Here is a 23,609-nt window from a genome sequence, read left to right on the forward strand (position 1 = left end):
CCTCAGCGTGAGGTCTTCCATGTGCAAAATTAGAGCCAGGGCATGCGGCGAGCCCAATGATCTGACCGAACATGTGCCTCTAAGTGCTTCCTAATGAACACTGGGGTGTCCAGGGGCGCCGCAGTGCTCATCAATCTCTGCATTGACGATGGCAAGAAATTTCACAGGATGGTCATTTGCTGGGAATAGATGTCTACCCTGCTCCTTCTTTGCCTTCGGTAACAACAAAGCGCCACAAAGAGCACAATCCAGCGAGACAGCGAACTGCCCCAGAAAGTTAACAGCATTCAGTCACTTATTTGCAAGTATATTTGCAGCTGATAAATTGAACAGACTTTCATTTGGACAAATGTCCATTTTCTCTTACTAATTTGAAGAAGGATTTTTAAAGACAAAGCCCATCAAACATTAGATAAGCATTTTAAGTTAATGGACCATGTAGTCCTATTTCCCCACAAACTCAGGAGGCATCACATTATGTCCTATTTTTACAGCAACATCAATTATTAATATGTATATTTTTGCTGACAGAGGACCTTGCTATAAATGTAGGTTTCGTTATCCAGTTCTGGGTCATTAACTATGGAAAGCTTGTAAATATAATGGTTTATTCACATGGGAAGCCTTCATTAAGATGCATTATTCTACAGCTGATGTATTTCAATATATAGTATACTATTGTGTTCTCTATCTCCCTTTAATATTTGTAATTTATTTTTAAATGAGTTGCTGTTTATGCAGTGAGTTAACAAATTTGAATTCCACATGACCAAAGTTGCTAAAGAGGAAAAGATGTTTTAGCCCAAAGGAAAAGCTGCTCATTAACATAGGACCTAAATATGTTATAACCTTTAAATTCAAAAGCAACCAGAGAAAGGAGCCACAAATGACCCAAATGTATTTTTGTCAGAGAAAGTCTATATCAAGAAACATGCATGAATACACACATATTAACAGCACAGCATGGTGTAATAGGAGAAACACAGCACTAAAGGAGCCGGGAAGCCTTATTGCTGGATTCTTCATTAACGTGGAATGACAGGAAAGTCACTGAGTTCTGAACCTCTGTTTCCTCATCTGTTTAGTAGGATAGTCATGTCCTCATTCTTACCTCAAATAATAGATGTGTGGCCAACATGGTGAAACCCCGTCTCTACTAAAAATACAAAAATTAGCTGGGTGTGGTGGTGCACTCCTGTAGTCCCAGCTACTCAGGAGGCTGAGGCAGGAGAACCACTTGAACCCGGGAGGCAGAGGTTGCAGTGAGCTGAGATCGTGCCACTGCACTCCAGCCTGGGCAACAGAGTGAGACTCTGTCTCACAAAAAAAATATATAAATAAAAATAAAATGAAATGAAAATAGATGTGGACATGAATAAAGAAACGCAGCACAGGAATATGTAAGACAGGAACCATGCCAAGGGGCTATTAGGAAAATCCAGTGACAGCTGAGTGTTTTGTTGCACTCATGGATTGTGGAAGTATTAGGAAGTTTCTTGGACACATCGTATAGGGCTGTTGACAAGACACAAATTAGAATCACTTGCTCATTCATTCATTTGTAGGGATGAAAGGAGAAAAGACTCAGGTAAAATATAGTTTGTCTGTATACGTCTATGAAGGAAATCTACAAATAACGACAGGAACAACATAATTTGGAGAAAAGCAACACCAGATGATACATTATACAGTAGATAATTGTGACATTATTAATACAAGACTTCAATCAGAGGCAAAAAAAAAATTTGGGTCATTTATTGCAGAGATCCATTTTAACATCTCCATGAAAACTAAATTAGCCATTGGAGAGATTAAAGTCTCTATATGAATTTATGCTATATGTCTTATACACTTAAGATGTAAACACTAGGAATGAAAAACATTACCTGGACAATATAAGAACTGGATATTTTAATGATAATATAAAGGAAATTCCTACTGTTCAGTTTTGACACAAATACATAATATAAAGAAAAGTCATGCTTTTGAGCACCTTTATTGAGGCAATTAATGATCATTTTTTTAACATTGTTCTTTAAAATGATTCTGTAATTCTCATTCTATATTTGCTTTTATATTACTTTAAAAAGTAATTTTTAGGGTTTTTCTTCTAGCATCATAAAAGTTGTATTTTCTCAGCCAGGCATGGTGGTTCACCCCTGTGATCCCAGCACTTTAGGAGGCAGAGGCGAGTGAGTTGCCTGAGTTTAGGTGTTTAAGACCAGCCTGGGCAACACAGCAAGACCCCATCTCTACAAAAAGTATAAAAAATCACCCAAGTGTGGTGGTGCGCACCTGTACTCCCACTACTCAGGAGGCTGAGGTGGGAGGATTGCTTGAGCCCAGGAGGCAGAGGTTGCAGTGAGCTGAGATTGTGCCATTGTACTTCAGCCTGGGTGACAGAGTGAGACTTTGTCTCCAAAAAAGAAAAGTTGTTTGTTCTCATTTTACTAAACTTAGAAAATTGGCTCAAATTTCCTTAGGATTTTCTAATGCATATATTTACCAAGTATGATATATGTGGTTTCCTGTTCTCTTTTCACTGACTTTATGGGGTGAGTGGACACTGTATTTTAACGACATCTTCATTGTGAAATCCCTCCCACCTCCAGAGGTTCATAGGTATTTCTTTGAGAGTGTGTGTATATGTGTGTGTACATTTGTGTTACATTTAACTAATTCGTTCAAAATTTTAGTTTAAGACATGAATTGAATCTTTAAGATAATGATTTTTTTGAAGTAATTGATTTAAGTTTTTAGTTTTGCTAATGTCTCTTATAAACAGGGTCTTGAATTTTGTCATATTCTTGTTTCACAGCTTTCAAAATGGACTTTAACGTTGTTCTCTTACCCTTGGACATTTCTTTACTCCAGAGCTCCCTAGTATTCCTGGATTTCGCCCACTTAGCTATTGGTGCAGCCTGTCCTAATGACAACAATCACAATAGTGTTCACCATAGTGACTACAAAAAATAAGAAAGGAACAAGTATAAAATAAGAAACTATTCTGGGAATATAAGAGCATGCCCAAAATTAAAACAACAACAGTAACCACTCCAAAATTTAAATAATCCAAATGGTACACATAACTGAAAAGCAAATTGGTTCTGGAAGATAAAGCTAAAGAAATCTCCTATCTGCGCTATAACATAGTGATTTTTTTCTCCTATTTGCACTATCACCTAGTGCAAATAGACAAATGGAAAATATAAAAGCTCAGAGTCATGAAAGATCAATCTGGTGGTCTGGCATTTATCTAATGTTTACTGCAGACAAGGAAATGGAGAGAAAGAGATAATAGAAGGAAAACTTGAAGAGTTGAAGGTAATTCTTTATATTGAATAGACCTACCAAAGGAGAATACAATGAATGAAGAAATGCCTACACCTAGATACATTTTAATGAACTTTCAAAACTCTTAAGAGTAAAGCATTATAAATACTTTCAGGGAGGTAAACACCTTACTTGCAAAGGAACAACAATTCCGTTTGCAAAAATGGAGCTGGAAACTCTACATATTAGAAGTAGAATTCCTCAAAGGAACTACCAAAATGCCATTCAAGTGGGAGGGACCAAATGAAGACATCCTTACAAATGCAAGTCCTTATAATATTTATGGCTATACATATTCATTCTGAAAGTTACACTCAAGGACATACTTCAGCAAAAGGAAAACTGAACACAAAAAAGAACAAGGGTCATATGGTTTGGATGTTTGTCCCCTCCAAATCTCGTGTTGAAATGTGATTCCTAATGTTGGAGGTGGAGCCTAGTGGGAGGTGATGGATCATGGGGGCAGATCTCTCATGAATGGCTTAGCACCATCTCCTTGGTGATAAGCGAATTCTCTCCGTTCACACAAGATCTGGTTTTTTATATGAATCTGGGACCTCCCCTTCTTTCTCTCTTGCTCCCTTTCACCACGTGAGGCACTGGCTCCCTGTCATCTTCCGCCATGATTGTAAGTTTCCTGAGGCCTCACCAGAAGCCACGCAGATGCTGGCACCATGCTTCTCGTACAGTCTGCAGAACTATGAGCCAAAATAAACTTATTTTCCTTATAAATTACCCACCCTCCAGTATTCTTTTAGAGCAGTGCAAAAATGGACTAATGCAAAGGGTAAACAGAGAAACCAGGACATCTCATAGTTAAATGTAAACACATGTTTTCAAAATTAATTACAGTCTATGATATTATAAAATGAGAGGTTGTGGGAAGAAAAGTGAACACATGCATAGGTCCTATACTTGTTCAAAGAAGCTCTAGATTATGATAAATTCTAGACAGATAGAAATACAGATATTAAGTAACATGTTAAAATTTTAAGATAAGCAGTAGAAGATTAAAATAAGATGTATAATTTTTAAACCACTACATGATAAGAATGAACAAAACTAACTCCATAAATCCAGCAGAAGGTAGGAAAGGAAAAAAACAAAACAAAACAAAAAGAAAGTGTGTTAGATAAGAAACTTAAGATTATCTCCAAATGTTTCTTCTATACAATGAATAAAATTTTTCTTTTCTATAATTCTCAGATTGAGTTTTTTTAATCCAGATCTATGTTGTTGACAAGAGAGAAACCTCAAACATATTAAGCTGAAAACTTCAAAACAAAAGAACATAAAGCATTACGTCAGGGACTGTGGATTAAATACACTGAGTAAATGTACTCAGTTAGCTTTGCTTCCTCTGGATGCTTGCATTTCTTATTTGCCTTTGCTAGGACACTATGGAAGATATTAACACATTTGTTTAGTTTCTGATATTTTTGCCAGCTCTGTAACTTTTATGACCTCAAACCTTTTTGTTTGTATATATTTTCAGAATCCACCTCCTCTCTTTAATGAAGTCAGTGCTACAGTAATCCAGGCTGAAAAGGTGGACCGCCTGCGGAACGAGGTGCAGATGAAGCATGAAGAGGACTACAGGGAAGCCCTGGTTACCATCAAGAATGACCTAAAGTTGATAGAAGGCCTGGACATCAAGGAGAACCTTCAAGACCAGATCCGGCATTGGTTCATTGAATGCAGGTGAATATGAGCTACATCGTGATATGTCCAGACAGTCTGTTCTTTAGTGTCTGAGGTTATTGTATGTTTTTAAGCACAGAAGCATATTGATATAGAGTCATGAGGTTTCTTGGCTTCGTTTTAGAAGCGTGAAGTGCCAAGGCTAAGAATTCAGAAATTAATTTTTTTAAATATGGAAAAACGACCCACATAGTGCCTCTGTGACCACATGGCTTGGAATATAATGGGTGCATGACATAGCCCCAGGATGGCAGGACTTCACGTGCCAGGTCTGTCCGAAAGCCACGAGACCCAGAAACAACCTTCCCTTCTGGCATCTAGCCAGCCTCTCTACTTGTAAGAAGCTTGAGATTCTTGATCATGGTCCCTCTCGGTCATAATGCTTTGAGGCAGCTGCTGATTCCTGGGACTTGACACCTGGCCACCAGGTCTCCTTGAAATGATGGTGTGTTATGTGGTTCTTGCGTTGCTATGAAGAAATATCTGAGGCCAGATAATTTCTAAGGAAAAGAAACTTAATTGGCTCAAGGTTCTACAAGCTTTATGGGAAGCATAGTGCTGGTATCTGCTCCTGTTTGCCTTGGGGAGCTTTAACTCAACTTACAGTGGAAGGTGATGCAGGAGGAGGCGTGTCAAATGGCAAGAGCAAGAGCAAAAGAGAGAGTGTGGGGTTGGCAGTGGGAGGGTGGTGCCACACACACTTTTAAACAACCAGATCTTGCAAGAACTCCCTCACTATAGCAAGGACAGCACCAAGCCATGAGGGATCTGCCCCCATGACCCAGACACCTCCCACCAAGCCCTACCTCCAACGCTAGGGATCACATTTCAACATGAGATTTGGAGGGGGCATCCAAACTTTATCAAATGGGTAGATAGGTAGTTTTGGGGACAAGGCTCCAAGCATATTCATATTTAAGGGTGTTCTTTAATGCTCTTAAATGAAACATTAAATGAGTTAAAACTTGTTTACAAAAGATGGTTTTTAAATGGTATTCATCAGAGAATTTTTCTACACAGCAGAACAGTTTGTTGGTAACCTAATTAGAAGAATTTTTTAAACCAATTTTATTTCAAGAAGGGAAGAAAAGAGGGCAGATTGTTATGATAAATCCCAGGAGCCATAGAAGGCAGACTTGGCCATCTGTTTTCTTGATGGGGTATTGCATCATATTACATCAGGTCTCAAGATGTTCTGACGCCAACTGTGGTTAGCTCATCAGGACCAGAGAATTTAAATGTTGGCAGTAGAAAAATTGAACTTTCTCTCAAAAGATTCTGTTGAAAGATATCTGTGGCAGGCAGCCTCTAAGCTGGCCTCCAGTGATCCTCCCCTGAAGTGTAAGGTATACCTAGTAACTCACTTCCAAAGACAAGGATATGGCTAGAGTGATGGGATATCACCTTCATCCTGCTTGCCTTTCCTGCTCTCTCACTTGCCTTTTCCCTTGCTGGCTCAGAGGAGTCAGCCACCATAGTGTCTGCTGCCCAGTGGAGAGGCCCACATGGCAGGGAGCTGGGGGAGGCTCCCGAGCAACAGCCATTGAGAAGCTGAGGGCCCCCCTCCAGCAGCCTGAGAACTAAATGCTACCCACCAACCACAGGCATAGACTTGTAAGTGAATCCCCTTGACCCAGGTGAGCCGTCAGATGAGACCACAGTCCCCACCAGCACTTTGATGACAGCCTTGTGGGAGACCTTGAAGCAGAGGCGCCCAGCTGAGCCACATCTGATTCCCCACCCACATAAACTGTGATGCAATATGTGTTTGTTGTTTCAAGCTGCTAAGGCTTGGAATGACTTGTTATGCAGCAATAGGTGTCTAATACATATCAATTACTTTTACAGTGATTTACAAAAATCTAAAGTACTATAAACTTCTTGTATTAACTTTATGTGGGATCCTAATACACTATCTCCTCAATAATACTTCAGTTTTATACTAAAGTTTCTTCATGAGTGTTTGACCTAACAGTGACTTGCTTTTGACTGAGAGTTCCATCCTTTCCTACAATACAATTTTAAAAGTGATGACTTGTAAAAATTCAAAATTGATTACATTTGTGAGATTTTCTTTCTATGTCTTATTTATCAGAGATATTTTATAGCAAAATGGGATATTTTGAATGAGGGGGTATTTAAAATGAGGAATTTGATGTTGTGTAAATTCTGTACTGATGATGATAAATGGAGACGGAGGGCTGCTGTTAATTGAGCAGATGGTATCGATGTGCACATAGCCCTCCTTTCTCCATCACTTTCCTCCTTGCTTTCTGGGGATGGTTTCATGAGAGCATATATTTGTCAAAACTTATAAAATTCTATCCTTGAAATATGATCAGTTTATTGTATATCACTCAGGCCTCCATAAAGCTGTTAGAAATATATCACAGTAATAGTAGTATATCAGCAAAAATGCCAATGCTTGTCGTTCTTTAAAATATCATGTTCTGTTATCCAGAATACCAAAACCCAGTTTTCCAGTCACTACCATCGTTCTCAGACTCCCACTCCTGCTCATGGTATAAGACTTGCATCTTCATCAAAAATGGGTCACAGTAAAAAAGACAATAAATAAATAATTTTAAAAAGCAGTGGGGGAGGGAATACTTGCATTTGCCAATTATAGGTGACTTTGTCTCTTCTGGTTTAAAGTAGTCTCTTTCAGGTTAACTGTCTCTCCTGGGTAAATCTGAAGTCAATTTAAATGTCTCTCTCTCAAGAATCTTGCCCCATTTTTCTTCTCCTTACTGCATCTGACTGTAAAAGGAAATTTCATATCCTTACACTAATAGCTGGCAGCTGGGGAGAGTGCCAGGCACACCATTTCATACCCTGGTGGTTTTTTTGTTTTGTGTTTGTTTGTTTGTTTTTGAGACAGTCTCGCTGTGTCACCCCGGCTGGAGTGCAGTGATGTGATCTCGGCTCACTGCAACCTCCGCCACCCAAGTTTAAGTGATTCTTCTGCCTCAGCCTCCCGAGTAGCTGGGATTACAGGTGCACACCACCATACCAGGCTAATTTTGTATTTTTAGTAGAGACAGGGCTTCACCATGTTGGCCAGACTGGTCTCAAACTCCTAACCTCAAGTAATCCACCCGCCTCGGCCTCCCAAAGTGCTGGGATTACAGGCGTGAGCCACCGCACCCGGCCCCTGGTGGGTTTCTACAGCCATGTGGTGTGGCTGTGCTGGTCCGGCCCACCTGGTCTGTTGGGGGCTTCCTTTGCAGCCCGTGGTTTCTGCCACTTGTCCCCAGGCACTGGCTACCCACAGTCCAAGCCTCTTGGGTCTGAGCCCGGCTCTGCTGGCTGCTAGTTCTCCCCCATGAACATAGGTGGTGCCAGGCCCATGTCTCAGGGGCCTATCCATCAGGTCCCCTCCATTTTGCTACCATCGAAAATGCTGCCCAGGTGGGAAGATGAGCACCGCCTCAAAGTTCACAGATTCTTGTCAGCCACTCCGGGGCTTCCGCTGTGGTCTCAACATTCACCCCGCTCTTTGACTGAGGCCCTTACAGGATGGGTCCCAAGGACTCAGGGTCCCCACCCTCACTCCTCTCTTTCCTTCCTTCACCGTGCTGCTCCACTGCTTTGTTGTTCAACTTGAGAATGACTTGTGATGAAAGCCCCCTGACCATTCCCTCCCAGGTTCCTTCCGTCTCCTCCGTGAGCTCTGAGAGCCCCTCCGCTTTGCTCCTCCGGGCAGTTTGACACAATGATTAGGAATGCAAACTGGAGTCATTGCTTCCCGCAAAATAGCTGTGTACACTTGGGCAAGTCACTTAGCTTCTCTGTGCGTAGGTTTCCTCATCTGTGATATGAGAACAAGAATCGTCCCTGTTTCACGGAGTTGTGAACAGATGAAGGGTGCTTAGACCTCTTAAGTGTGGGCCACTGTCATTTCTCCCAGACTATAACCACTGCTCACCCAGATGCCCCCCTCCCATGTAAACTGCAGGTCCCATTAAGACTGTGCCTGCTAGCAGGATGAAACTGGTATATAAATTTCATGAATAAGCAGTGAATGGTGCTTCAAGCCAATGGTATTACAGTTTTTCATTCTTATTCAGTTACATAATTGGGTCTGGAGAAAATATACTTGGGATGATTTTGTGCAGTTGCAATCATGGAAATGCAGGTAGAAAGGCATTGTTTCAAAAGATTTAAGTCTTCTGATTAAATCACGTTGGTTTACACCTAAAACTGTCCTTTCCATAGCTAACAAGGATTATATGCTGTGTGCTCAATGTTCATGAATTTCCCTTATCAGGAACTTCCCCCATTTTCTCGTGTGTCAAAGAATAGGTATTCAAAAATATATTTTCTGTAAATGAAATGATTCTTTACTTTCATATAGACAGGGTAAAATCTGATTTATTATTAAGTGGCAAAACCAGGTTGAAAGCACTATGTACAACTGTAACCCCAAATATGCTAAAATATTTATATTTTTATATATATATATATTCACAAACAGATTTAACTTATTAAATCTATGTTTGCAGGCCAGGCACGGTGGCTCACACCTGTAATCCCAATACTTTGAGAGGCTGAGGTGGGCAGATCACCTGAGATCAGGAGTTTGAGACCAGCCTGGACCAACATGGTGAAACCCCATCTCTACTAAAAATGCAAAAATTAGCTGGGCTTGGTGGCGGGTGACCGTAATCCCAGCTACTCAGGAGGTTGAGGCGAGAGGATTGCTTGAACCCGGGAGGTGGAGGTTGCAGTGAGCCGAGAATGCACCACTGCACTCCAGCCTGGACAACAGAGCAAGACTCCGCCTCAAAAAATAAATAAATAAAATATATATATATTTGCAGATGGATGGAAACTTCAGGAAGGATACACCAGAAACTGTCAGCATGGCTACTTCTAGGGGCTAGAGTGGTAGGGTTACTTTTTGTTTCATATTTTTCTCTACTGTTAGAAGTAGAGAAAATAAGTGTTATTTTTATATTTATAATAAAAACCCTCACTAAAACATATATGTAAGGAAAAAGAAAGGCCATCTGTTTGGGTTGATTTTATGTTTTTTTTTTTTGTTTTTTTTTTTTTTTGTTTTTTTTTTTTTTGAGAGGGAGTCTCGCTCTGTTGCCCAGGCTGGGAGAAACGTCAATGAATATACCTTAGACACCCGTGGCAATCGTCTTTTGACCAAAGGGTAGGGAGACGGGGCTGGCCATGGATGTGAGTTGCTTCCCCAGCTGAGGTCCCAGCAGGGTCATGGGAGACAGAAGCAGCTCTGGATGTCATCCCGGGAGCGCCTTCTCAGTTGTCCCAGGGTTTATGGGCACCTTTGAAGATCCGGCCCTCACTGGCCTGTCCCTTGAGAACACTTTATCCAGTGTCCTTGACCTGACAGTTTGGAGGCCAGTTAGAGTCATCCTCGTGGGTGTGCTGTGCAGACTTCACAAAGATGTAAAAATGCCTCTTTTTGAAGTAATGGAAGGTCAAGAGTGAATTTATTTTCCTTAATTGGATTATACTTATCTGATTGACTTTGATAAAATCCCTTTCCTTGCTTTTTTAAATCAAAGACAAATAAAAAGCAAATATTGTCTTTTGAAACATGAAACATGGTCAGTCCTCAGGATAAATTCCAGTAGGACATACAATGATGGCTCAACAAATTCTTAAAAGCTACAGTTAATATGCACTCCCACGATTTGGAATACTTATGCTTATCTCATTGAATTAGCGCTTATAGTTGCCAAAAGGGGTTCTTTGTTTTTTAATTCAATTTCTACGTTATTGTACATGAAGTTTTTTCCCCAATGTTGAAAGTAGTGATCACTGTAGAGCATTCACAAGATAGAGCTTAAAGAGGAAAATTGAAATCATCTGTGAGGATGTAGAGATAGCTACCATGAAATTTTTTGATAAATTTCCTTCCAGTCCTTTTCTTTCACATATATATTTTAATTACAGTTTTAGGAATCATTTCTCCAATTTGTAAAAATTTAACATTGACTTTTCCCTTGTCCTTAAAATATTTTTCCAAAGAAAACCATCTTTGTTTTGATGGCCTCACTTTCGATTGCATGGATGCACTAGTTAATTAATTGATTATGATCTTTTTAAATATTTTACCAAATTGATAAAAGAAAAATGGTATCTCAGTCATCTTTTAATTTGTGTGCATTGTATTAATAGGGAGGTTAAAGAATCTTTTGGTTTCTTTGTCACAAGCATTGTAAAATGCCCAGTCATTTATCCGCTTCCCTTTTGGGCGTTTTTTTTCTTTTCTTTAGGTGATCTCTAAAATGTAGTTATATATGTATTACAGATACCAAAGCCTTTTGAATTATTGCAATAATGACTTCTCAGTTTATCATTTGCCTTTTTTTGTTTTTTGAGCCAGAGTCTCACTCTGTTGCCCAGACTGGAGTGCAGTGGTGCAGTCTCGGCTCCCTGTAACCTCCGCCTCCCAGGTTCAAGAAATTCTTGTGCTTCAGCCTCCCGAGTAGCCAGGATTGCAGGTACCCGCCACCATGCACAGCTAATTTTTGTATTTTTAGTAGAGACGGGGTTTCACCATGTTGGCCAGGCTGGTCTCAAACTCCTGACCTCAGGTGATCCATCTGCCTCAGCCTCCCAAAGTGCTGGGATTACAGTCGTGAGCCACCGCGCCCGGCCTTTTTTTTTTTTTTTTTAATTTAACTGGCTTATAGGAAAGCCAGAAAGAGAGGGAAAGAAAGCAACAGTGAGAAAAACGATACTGTCCCAGCAGCCCATTGCACGGTTTCTGCCAGCGAATGCCCCCTTGCTGGCTGGGAGCCCCTGAGTATCACTTCTCTGACTCTGTAGAGTCAAATGAGGTGATGCAAATAAAATACTTGGGCCCCACAAATTACTTGTTGAGGGTATGCATTTTATGTGTGCATTTTCTGTTTCGAATGAGATTTTCTTCCAATATTTTCCTTGTGATTGGTTGCAGACTCGTATATAGTGTGTGCATCCCTAAGTGAATTCCCACATTAGTTCTTGTAGTTTTTTAGTTAATTCTCTTGGATTTTACGTCCTGCCTCCACGCCGGTGTGTTTTCTCTTGCTTCACACTTAAGCTCTACAGGCCTAGAATTTTCTAGATAGTGTGATAGTTGTGATTATTTTTCTTTGTACTGTATAAACGATTTGAGATAGCTATTTTTGTCAAATATTGCAATTTAAGGAACATGCTTTGGGTTTGGAGGCGCTTCAGTTGTTCATCAAGCAAACACTGATGCCCTCTACTTAAACCTTTGGCCCTATCTCCTCCTCCCAGAGTCACAACTCAAGTGTGGGCTCCTTCCCTGTACCCCGCCCCTGGCCTCCCCTGTAATTAGAACCATTTTGGTGGTTGGACACATTAGGTGTGTATTCAATAATAATAATAATAGAGACTCACAGTTACTGAGCACTCATTCTATAATTCTACATCAGGAATTTGAAGTGCTTTATACTTTAACTAATTTAACCCTTGTATTGGTTTACTGTTGAATTGTAACAAATTACCACAAACTTGGTGGCTTAAAACAATAGAAATTTATTTTCTCCCAGTTCACAGGTTGGGAGACTGACATCAAGGTGCTGGCAGGGCTGTGCTCCCTCCGGAAGCTCCCTTCCTTGCCTCTGCCAGCTTCTGGGGGCTTCCAGCATTCTTTGGCTTGTGGTCACATCGCTCTGTTCTGTGCTTCTGTGGTCACGTTACCTCGTTGTCTTCTATGTGCATCTAATCTCCTTCTACCTCTCTCTTATAGGACACTTAAGACTGCATTTAGGACATACCTGACTAATCCACAATCATCTCCCCCTCTCTTGAATCTAATCACATCTACAAAACCCCTTTTTTCATATGCAATACCATTTACAGACTCTGGGGATTTGCACTCAGTATCTTTAGGGATCATTATTCAGTGTCTACTACAACTCTCAACAGCTTTATGAGATGAGCGTCATAATCCTGTTCATTCATGAATAGCATTCATAACGAAGGAGGAAATTACAGACGTTTGTATTTGTCCTGACCAGGGCTGTGCAATAGGACTTCGTGCAGTGGTGGAAACGTGCTTGATGTGCACTGTTTGGTGTGGTAGCCTCTGGCCACATGGGGCCACTGAGCACTTGAAAGGTGGCTGGGGTGACTGAGGATCTGAATTTTTAATTTCAGTTCATTTTATTTCATTAAATTTAAGCTTTGATGGCCCCTTGTTGCTAGTGGCTCCCATATTGGACAGAGCAGTCACAGGTACACTTGTTATCAGAAAACATCTTGCTCTCATTGGTTTTTCTCACGGCTTGAACTGCCGTCTAGGTCTCAGGATGTATCCATAAGCTTCACGTTAAAGTATCATAAAGGGGTCTCAGCTGTAACTTCATCCAGCCCCTTGGGGTGATAACAGAGAAGCCTGAAGCCCAGGTGGGCTGCGTGGCCCACAGCCAGCCTCGGGACTGTGGGCTCCTGCCCCTGAAGATGCAGCAGCCTCTCCTCATCTCCCCATGGGCTTCGGAGCCACCTGAGTGGCTGTCATCTCTGGACCCTGGGACTGATTCTAGGCCTCACAATCTTTCCAAGTGAAAATTCCAAATTGCACTATTGTGGAACATTGCCATTTCTCCGCCACCTATGCCTGTTACTTCATTTGTTGAAAATATGCCTGACTTCCAGCTCATTCTTCAGTGCAGAGGGAGTAAACACCCACCCTCTACCCCACTCCCATCAGGTGCCAGCTCTGGCACTGGCCGAAGGGCATTGCTAGTCTGATTTTAGCAGATTCGTTTTAATTCACGTAAGCTTGAGGAATCTGAAAGTGATGTAAATTAGGTAGCCACATTCTGTCTTTTAAGCCAACACATAATCAGTCAGAAGTGGGGTGACCTGGGAAAACTCGGAGGCTTGAGGTTGTCAAGGTCCTCAGCACACGAGCCTGACTAAGGGTATAGACCAGCCACTGCTTTCAGTCTTGTGATGTGATGGTGTCTTCTGTATCTCTAATCAACAAATGCATTGCAAATGCCACACACATGCAGAGGAGCAGAGGCCCTAGAGCCAGGCTGCCTGGGTTCAAATCCTGGCTCTATCACTTGCAGGCTGTGTGACCTTGAGCCAGTTACTTAACCTTTCTGTGCCTCCATTTCCTCATCTTAAAAAGGAGGTAGGGATAGTAATAGTACCTACCTCATAGGTAGAGTAATATAGATTTGTAACTATAAAGCCCTTAGAACAATATGTGGCACAAGATACACCCTCAGTAATCATGTTAAACCTATAGAAAGTCTATCAGATTCTCAAATAAATGACTTGTAATTTGGATGTTTCCCATATCCGTAGTACCCCATGTTTTTATTCTGGAGTCTGGGGCCTTTGTATTCACAGCTGTACACAGCTTCTGTGGCTCCCACAGTCAAAATGCTGCATTGCCAACCTACAAAAGGAGAGACTGGCTGGTGGTGGAGGCGCCGAGAGCAAGGGCTGCCAGTGGTGGGGGTGGGCATGCAGCTGAGGGGATAATAACAGGGCAGACAAACTGAAAAAAAAAAAAAGAAAAAAACAGCACGCAGTGTGCTTGAGTCTCCAGGGCATGCCTCCAGATCGCCAGCAAATGCTCATTCTTTCTGGAGGAGGTCTTGAAATGCTTCGTTGTTTTTGTTTTGTTTTGTTTTGTTTTTTATTTTTTTCATTTTTAAAATTAAGATACAGCTTAAATGCAGTAAAATTCTCCCCTCTCAGTGTACAGTTCTGCGAGTTCAGCTTTGTCGTTCGAAGGCTTGCGGGACCTGGGGAGACCTCCAGATTCCTTGTCTGTCATCTTCCCAGTAGATGCCAGTCGAACTCGAGAGCTAATTCGCAAATAGCAAGAGCAACCATACTCACTGTCCAGAGAGCTTCGGGCAATAGACAGAATGTCACATCTTCACGTTCCTCCCTCCACTCCAGCCTGATGCTCTCCCTGATAGTATCTCCGAGCTCTCAGGCCTGCAGCACCTCCCCTCACTAGTCACACCTTTAAAAGCTGTCCTTTCTCTCAGATGAACTTGCATTTCTCTACTGCTCCTGCTAGGCAAGGGGATGGCACCAGGTGCTGCCCCAGAAAGCTGTCATGGGAACCCAAGTCTTAGACATGCTCAGTGGCTTTCTCAGGGCTCATGACTCGTAACAGGTGAAGCTGGAATTAATATTCAGGTTTCTGATTCCCACAACACCAAGTGGGTCTCCTCCTTCTGAGCACGCCAGTGCAAATGTCCTCAGCCACATGTTGCAGAGGAGTGGTAGGTGGTCAGCATTTTGTTGGAAACAGATGGTGGTTGCACAAAGTCACATGGCTCACTAGGTGCCGCCTGGGAACCCGGGTCTTTCCTAACTCCTAATTGCCTCTCTCCTACTTCTTAGCATCTTCATGCAGAGCGTAGTGATGGTTCTGTGTAGTTAAAAGGAAAAGAGAAAAAGACAGAGGAGGGGAGAAAGAGAGAAGGAGAAGAATCGCGTGATTTGAGAAAGCTGACTGTGGCTTGCCCCAATTATTTTATAGATGACAAAGCAGACTCAGAAAAGTCAGGTAACTTGGCTAAAAACCTGCCTAGTTACTGTCAGATTGAGAACTACAATCTGGGTGAGTAAAGACTTTTTGAAACACGAGCATTGTGTAAAACTGGAATTGTTTCTCAAGAGAAAGTTCAGAATTGTTCTCTCTGAGGACTTCTAAGGACATCAAAGGAAGCCACCTGAAGGTTCACAATAGATATCTTCTGAGGACCATGGCTATATGTATTCTTTCCCTTTGTAGTCCGTTTTCTGCATGGAGCATGAATTACTTTCAGCATGAAAAAAGAGGTTTTAGAAAGACAGAGGGAGACTGATGGTCACATACAGAGAGGTGAGTTAGAGGCTCATTATTTTGAATTCCTTGTGTAATTATATTTTTAGTAAATTCTCAAAAGCAGCTGTGATCTGTAGCGATGTGAACCATGTATAAGTTACTCATATGAGAAGGCAAATAACTTTTTCTACTGTTTGCTTTGGCGGAAAATATATTAGGTTGAATGGAGGAAGAGGTGGGATGAGAACTTAAGGTCCAGGCACTATTCACTGAGGCCTTAGGGACAGGTGCACGCTCGCGTGAAATTGCAGATTTTGATGTCAGTCATCACAGTCAAACAAATTAAGAGCATCCAGCAGCTCTAGGCTCTCTTGGTTTATCCAGGCGCCAAGTCAGATGAAAGACAGATTCAGGGCTCTTTGGCAAATGCACTGAATGGATTTTCTCTTTATGGACCCGCAGGCAGTTCCAGGTTGCACCCTTGGGTCCCAGTATACCCTCTATTGTGCTTTTCTGTCCATCCCACTGGAATCCAAGTGACAAACGAGATCCCTGCTGCTGCCAATGGGGCATGACCTGAAGAACCCGTGGGCTAAGCAGTCACTGCTACCCTCTGCATGCCATCCAGGGCAGAGAATCACTCTAAAGAGGGGAAGGACACCACTAAAAAATTAAAACTGGGCCGGGCACAGTGGCTCACATTTGTAATCCCAGCACTTTGGGAGGCCGAGACAGGTGGATCAGCTGTGGTCAGGAGTTCAAGACCAGCCTGGCCAACATGATAAAACCCCGTCTCTACTAAAAATACAAAAAATGAGCCAGGCATGGTGGCAGGCGCCTGTAATCCCAGCTACTAAGGAGGCTTTGGCAGGAGAATCACTTGAACCCAGGAGACAGAGGTTGCAGTGAGCTGAGTTTGCACCACTGCACTCCAACCTCAGAGTGAGACTCTGTCTCAAAAAAAAAAAAAAAAAAAAAAATTAGAATTGGTGCTATCCTGGGAAAGTGGAGGACCTCAAATCTATTGCATCTCTGCTGCAGTCACTGTAGCTGGGGAAGTAAGAGGACTTGGGAATGTTCTTTACAGTACTTAATGCATCTGCGGCAGAGGACAGAGCTGTTCTTTGGATATAGAGCCATTCAGTTTGTTCTCGCAAGCTCTTAATTTCTGTGTTGTTTGGAGACGTATGTCAACATGTATGTGCTGCTTTGAGCAGAAACAATCAGGCCTTTGTGTTTTGTAAATATGATAAATATTCATTTAGCACTTGATCAAATAAGGCTGGGGGATCTTCAAAGTTTACCTCTAGACCTTAAAGTTGTCCTTTTCTTCAACTGACTCTTGTTACCACTTGTAAAAGATTACTTCTTTTCAAAAGTAGTGCATAAGAAGTGAATTCAAATGTAGATGACTGAACATTTTGCTAACCTGACTTTTCTCCTATGTCTGTTTTCCTAAGCTTTCTGGATTCCTGAGTTAGAAAAGGGAATGACCTGTTCCTCTCAATGAGGAGGGTTTGCTGGGGTTGCTGGGTAAATGATGGCGCAGGTTTTGAATGATGGGTCGGTGAAGAGAAAGGGATGACAGTGCCTTTGAACGGGAGAATCTTTCCATCCCTTCCTAAGGTACTCTCTTCTCCCCTGGGTATTCATTTTTCTACACAAGTAAATATTTAAGAAAGGTGAAAATAATGCATGCATCGCATTTTCTGAGTAGAAGAGTAACCAGAACCAAAATAGCCAATTGTGTGCTGAGTAAGATATTGTTCCTTTTAATAAAATTTAAAAAAAAAAAGGTTGGATAGGGAGGTTCCTGTAGGATTCAAGCCTGAGTAGAATTCAAGATAATACTTTTGAATCAAGAAGGACGCTTCGGTCTTGAGTGATAACTGCTAAGACTATCCTGGTAATAAGTAGAAACATCAATGAATAAATCAGATTTTGTAATGTGCCACTAAGAGGTTGCCTTGCTTCATGTACCACTTTTTCCTCCTCTCCTTTGAGAAATAGTGAGCCCCTCAGTTTCCCAAGGAGGGCCATGGTAATTAAGTCCATGTGCAGTCGGTTGCCTTTATTGAGTGTAAGTGAATTTATAGGCAGCAACTGCCACCTTTGGAGGCTTCTGTGCAGTGGCACAAGCTGCTTTCTTTAGAATGCAGGAAAAATTTATGAGCCTGCTGACATTAATGGAGGTGGCTGGATGACTTGGGGGGGACCGGCTGGAAACCCCTCCATCCACATATTTTTCATACTTGATGAAACACAGATAAATCTCTGTCCTGTGAGTCTGAAATGGTGAGGCCCGTTGAAGCTCAGTGTCGGACCTCAGGGGAAAGATTGATCATTGTAGTAGCTCTGCTTTCTAAATCACTGCAAACTCTAGAGATGGGCATTTTCACATTCGTGCAAGAATTTTTGACGATATGCATAAATTTTTAATAGCCCTTAACTTGACCAAATGCTCCATACCTCACATTTGCTAACTGAAAGATATCAGGCACACATGTTTCTCTTATCCAGCTTTTGCAAATAAAAGAATGTAAAGGCAGATGGCTATATTGAGTGTGTTTCTATTAAGAAAGTAACATTAATCATGGAATAAATTATGTAAAAAATTGGCCGGGCGCGGTGGCTCAAGCCTGTAATCCCAGCACTTTGGGAGGCCGAGACGGGCGGATCACGAGGTCAGGAGATCGAGACCATCCTGGCTAACACAGTGAAACCCCGTCTCTACTAAAAAATACAAAAAACTAGCCGGGCGAGGTGGCGGGCGCCTGTAGTCCCAGCTACTCGGGAGGCTGAGGCAGGAGAATGGCGTAAACCCGGGAGGCGGAGCTTGCAGTGAGCCGAGATCCGGCCACTGCGCTCCAGCCTGGGCGACAGAGCAAGACTCTGTCTCAAAAAAATAAATAAATAAATAAATAAATAAATAAATAAATAAATAAATAAATTATGTAAAAAATTAACATTGCCCTCCCCAGCATTTGTCACATGTAAATCATAGAGTTTCCAGAGCTGAAAGGATCTGTGGAAATTGTCTACTAGGCATACATACTTATTTTTAAATAACTAAATGAATAAAGCTAGTTCAATTGCACCATTCTGCAGAGAGGAAAACTAACCAAATTCCCACCATGATACCATGATTTGCCCACATCACACAGCTAACTAATCAATGGCAGCTGCCCTGGGCTTCTTCCTTTCCAGTAAAATACAATTTTCATGATACATCTACCCTCCCAACTGCTTCTTTATCAGGTGTAAAGCTTTATTTTAAAGTTTCTGGTTGGAGCCTTCAGGCCCACAGCATGGCATCCTTGGCCAGTGGGCTCTACTGTGTTCCCCACCTGTGAGCCTTATCATTTTAAGTTCATACAGAAAAGGCATGTGATAAAATTACTCATCTTATTTTTAAAATTTTTAAATAGAAAAGGTTAATTCACAGCATAATAAAATGTAAGCTCAATAAATACAGGGATTTTCATGTCCTCTGTTCACTGCCTTTTCCCAGAACAGTATCTGGCATAAAATAGTCTATAGGTATATTATGAAGGAATAATGAAAAACCGAGTATTTTTTAAACAAGACAGCTATACTCATATATATATATAAAGTTCTTTTGTTTTATTTTAAACAAGACAGCTGTACTCTTTTTTAATATATTTTTTAAACAAGACAACTTAATGGAGAAATACTATAGGTCTTCCCAGGAAAGGAAAGGACAATGTAGATGACCTTTGCCCCTGATATAATTAGTGCCATAATATAAATTATTGATAATACGGCCGGGCGCGGTGGCTCAAGCCTGTAATCCCAGCACTTTGGGAGGCCAAGACGGGTGGATCACGAGGTCAGGAGATCGAGACCATCCTGGCTAACATGGTGAAACCCCGTCTCTACTAAAAAATACAAAAAACTAGCCGGGCGAGGTGGCGGGCACCTGTAGTCCCAGCTACTCGGGAGGCTGAGGCAGGAGAATGGCGTAAACCTGGGAGGCGGAGCTTGGAGCTTGCAGTGAGCTGAGATCCGGCCACTGCACTCCAGCCCGGGCTACAGAGCGAGACTCCGCCTCAAAAAAAAAAAAAAAAAAAAAAAAAAAAAATTATTGATAATACAAGGACATGAAAAGGAAATAAAAAATGAATATTTTAAAGAAAGTGGCAAAATGTATTTTTAACAATCAATGATGGGCTAAATATGGAAGAAAAGTATAAGAACCTTATGAAAATTGAAGTCTATGAGTGTTAAAAGGAAGAAATGAGAAAAGACTTGAATAAATGGAGAAATGGACTATGTTTTTGGTTAAAGGGAAAGATGATAAATCTGCTCTAGATAATTTATAGAGATAATGCAATTTCAATTAAAATCCCAACAGGATTATTTATTGAACTTGAAAACATAATTGTTAAAGTCATTAGGATTAAAATAAAATGAGAACAATAAGGAAGGACAAATGGCACTGGATCTTCAACTTTATTATAAAGAAAAACAAGGTAAATGCATCACACTGATACAAAAGCATAAACATACATCAGACAAAGTGGAGAGCCCAGGAGCTGACAGAAATCGATGGAAATGAATAATGTATGATAAATGAAGGTTAAAAACGTAGTAAGAATGGAAAATAACAGAGTTGCAATAACTAGATTGCTTTAATTGTTAAAGCCAACAAATAGTAGAAAGCTGAATAGGCCGGGCGCTGTGGCTCATGCCTATAATATCAGCACTTTGAGAGGCTGAGGTGGGCAGGTCACGAGGTCAAGAGATCTAGACCATCCTGACCAACATGGTGAAACCCTGTCTCTACTGAAAATACAAAAATTAGCTGGGTGTGGTGGCAGGCACCTGTAGTCCCAGGTACTCGGGAGGCTGAGGCAGGAGAATCGCTTCAACCTGGGAGGTGGAGGTTACAGTGAGCCGAGATCACGCCACTGCCCTGCAGCCTGGCAACAGAGTGAGACTCCGTCTCCAAAAAAAAAAAAGAAAGAAAGAAAGAAAAGAAAAAAGAAAGCCGAATAGAAAATGTAACTCCCCTAAAGACAGGTCACAATTTCCTAACTCTAGAAACAAAAATATTTTCAAAGAAAATTGGACCCATTCCACTGTAAAAATTATAAAGTCAATAATCAAACTCCAAAACTACGACATACAACCAAACATAATATTTATTATAAACCATTCTATTGTTTTATTTGATTACATAGTTCCTATTTGCTGTAGCAAAGACAGTAATACTGAAATGCATGTTTTTTAAATTAGCAGTCTTCCTCCCTCCAGTCCCATGCCTCCCTCCGGTCCCATGCCTCCCTCCAGTCCCATGCCTCCAAGCAAATCCAGGTGGACAACTTCTCACCTGTCTCCAAGCACCTGCAAGTGTAAATACACACGTAGGGGTTTCTCCTCCTGTCCCTTTTTCATTCAACCAAAAGCAAAGTGGCAACTCATGTCTCTTCACAACCTGGTCTTCCTCTTACCATTATTTCAGGAAATGAGCAGGCTTTAGCTGGGGAGGGGAGGTGGTTAACATGTAAGGCGTCTTAATTTTCCCTTTTAAAATAATGAGAAATAGGCCCCCAGAGAGTGTTTCCTGCACAGAGCACCTGATTTTCAGAACAGATTGCTGCGGGGCTAGCAGAGATGCCTATAAGCCGTGAACTAAACTGACATGAGTGAGTAGAGTAGTAGCGTGCCACAGGTCCAGCAAGGCAGGCACACTGCCTCCGACAGTGCAAAGGAGGTTTCTCTGCCTCAAGGGAGTCCCAGCCCCTGCCTCCAGGCTGTGGGGCTCGGGTGCAAAACCTTCCAGCTACGATAAGGAAATGGCAGCAACACGGCCTGAGTCACTCAGCTTCCAGGCAAACACCCCATGGACAAAATAAAGTATTGCGGAGGCGGAGGCGAGAGAGTGGGCAGGTCTGGCTGTCCCTGGCTTCATGGCAGAGTGGTACCTTGGGCCAGTGCCTCCTACAGGAGAGTGATCCTTTTAAAACAGAAGACATATCATGCCATGTCTCGGCTCACGGTTCCCAGTTCTCTCGCTCAGAATGAAACCAGTGCCCATACGGTTAGGTTCATCTATGTTTCAGTTTACTAGTGTCAGGCCGAGTTTATGTTCGATTAATAACAGCACCCGGCTGGGCATGGTGGCTCATTCCCATAATCTCAGCACTTTGGGAGGCCGAGGCAGGCGGATCACCTGAGGTCAGGAGTTCGAGACCAGCCTGGCCAACATGGTGAAACCCCATCTCTATTAAAAATGCAAATATTTGCCAGGCAGGGTGCCAGCTACTCGGGAGGCTGAGGTAGGAGAATCATTTGAATCCGGGAGATGGAGGTTGCAGTGAGCCGAGATCATGCTACTGCACTCCAGCCTGGGTGACAAAGCGAGACTATATCTCAGAAAACAGTAAAAAATAAAAAACTAACAGCACCCTCTGTCATTCTTAAAGGTGCCCTGATCTAGACATGAAATTCCACGGCTCTCCCACTTACAACAGTCTACATGATAGTCTCTGTCCCCACCCCCGGCCTTGTCCCGCCGCCTTACAGCTGCTCTGCTGTCCTGGCTGCACCTTGGGCACTCTGGAGGCCCCCTCCTCAGAGCCTGTGCCCTTGACTAAAAAATAATAATAATAAATACGGCCAAGCATGGTCGCTCATGCCTGTAATCCCGGCACTTTGGGAGGCCAAGGTAGGCAGATCACTTGAGCTCAGGAGTTCGAGACCAGCCTTGGCAACATGGTGAGACCCCGTATCTACTAAAAATACAAAAATTAGCCAGACGTAGTGGTGGGCGCCTGTAGTCCCAGCTACTCGGGAGGCTGAGGCAGGAGAATCGCCTCTGCACTCCAGCCCGGGTGACAGAGTGAGGGAGACTCTGTCTCAAAAATAAGTAAATAATTAAAAATACACCAAGTGGCACATTCCTTCACTTGCTTTAAGGTTTTGCTCAAATGCCATCATATCAGAGAGGTCCTCCCTAATTATCGTGTATAGTATGTTTTTTGATCAAAGGATTTCCCTCTCATCTCACAGCCGATGATCTTACTGAGGTGTGTATCTTTGGGGTGGAGAAAAAGGAAGGATGTTAAGCTTTTAGGGGATGATTATCTCGGTTTCTCTTTGCAGTTTGTAAAGTACTTTAATAGATGCAGAGATCAACAATTTTAACACAAAATCCTCTGCAAAATCATTATGTTAAATATGCTGCTTTTGTGCATAATAATTATTTAAATTGCAGCTTTCCCTCAATTATACTTCAAATCTTAATTCCAAAGCCACTTGATTATCTGCGAACTTTCATCGTTTTGCTGATTTACAAAGTTGATGTGCAGCGTGTGCTACAATGTCATTCCTGAATCTGTTCTCCCTGACCTTCCATCGGCCAGCTCTCATTTGCTCTCAGATTTCCGCAACAGGCAAGGTCCAAGCCGACTCTTCGATTGGGCATGCAAAACCACCAGATGGAACCAGCGATGCAGAAAATGGAACTCATCACGTGGTCGCATGAAAAATATAACCTGGACTATCTGTATGAGGACTCTCGCACTTTACCCAAATCTACAGAACAAAACAAGAGGAGAAACAAGAAAGGCAAGAGCATCTGGGAACACAAAGTGTGGGAAGTGGATGCTGATTTGATAAGACCATTGTAAGTTTCTCAGGTATTTCCAAACCATTAGTCAACATTTGGTCACCTACAAGCAAATGCTGGTGCCTTTCTCAGGGACGACACTCCTCTGTAGGAGTGATCCTCTTAAAACATAAGTCCCATCAC

General features: G+C 42.0%; 1 protein-coding gene across 3 annotated transcripts in view; it reads left to right on the forward strand.

The window, feature by feature from the left end:
• Positions 1 to 23,609, forward strand: part of IQCA1 (IQ motif containing with AAA domain 1) — a 166,811-nt gene that overhangs the window by 36,418 nt on the left and 106,784 nt on the right. For all 3 annotated transcript variants that reach the window (XM_050751654.1, XM_050751655.1, XM_050751656.1), the window contains one exon: positions 4,829 to 5,034. In XM_050751654.1, the coding sequence (XP_050607611.1) occupies positions 4,829 to 5,034 (206 nt within the window). The remainder of the gene's footprint in view (positions 1 to 4,828; positions 5,035 to 23,609) is intronic.

Source organism: Macaca thibetana, chromosome 12 (genome assembly GCF_024542745.1).
Source record: "Macaca thibetana thibetana isolate TM-01 chromosome 12, ASM2454274v1, whole genome shotgun sequence".
In the NCBI taxonomy this organism is placed as follows: domain Eukaryota; kingdom Metazoa; phylum Chordata; class Mammalia; order Primates; family Cercopithecidae; genus Macaca; species Macaca thibetana.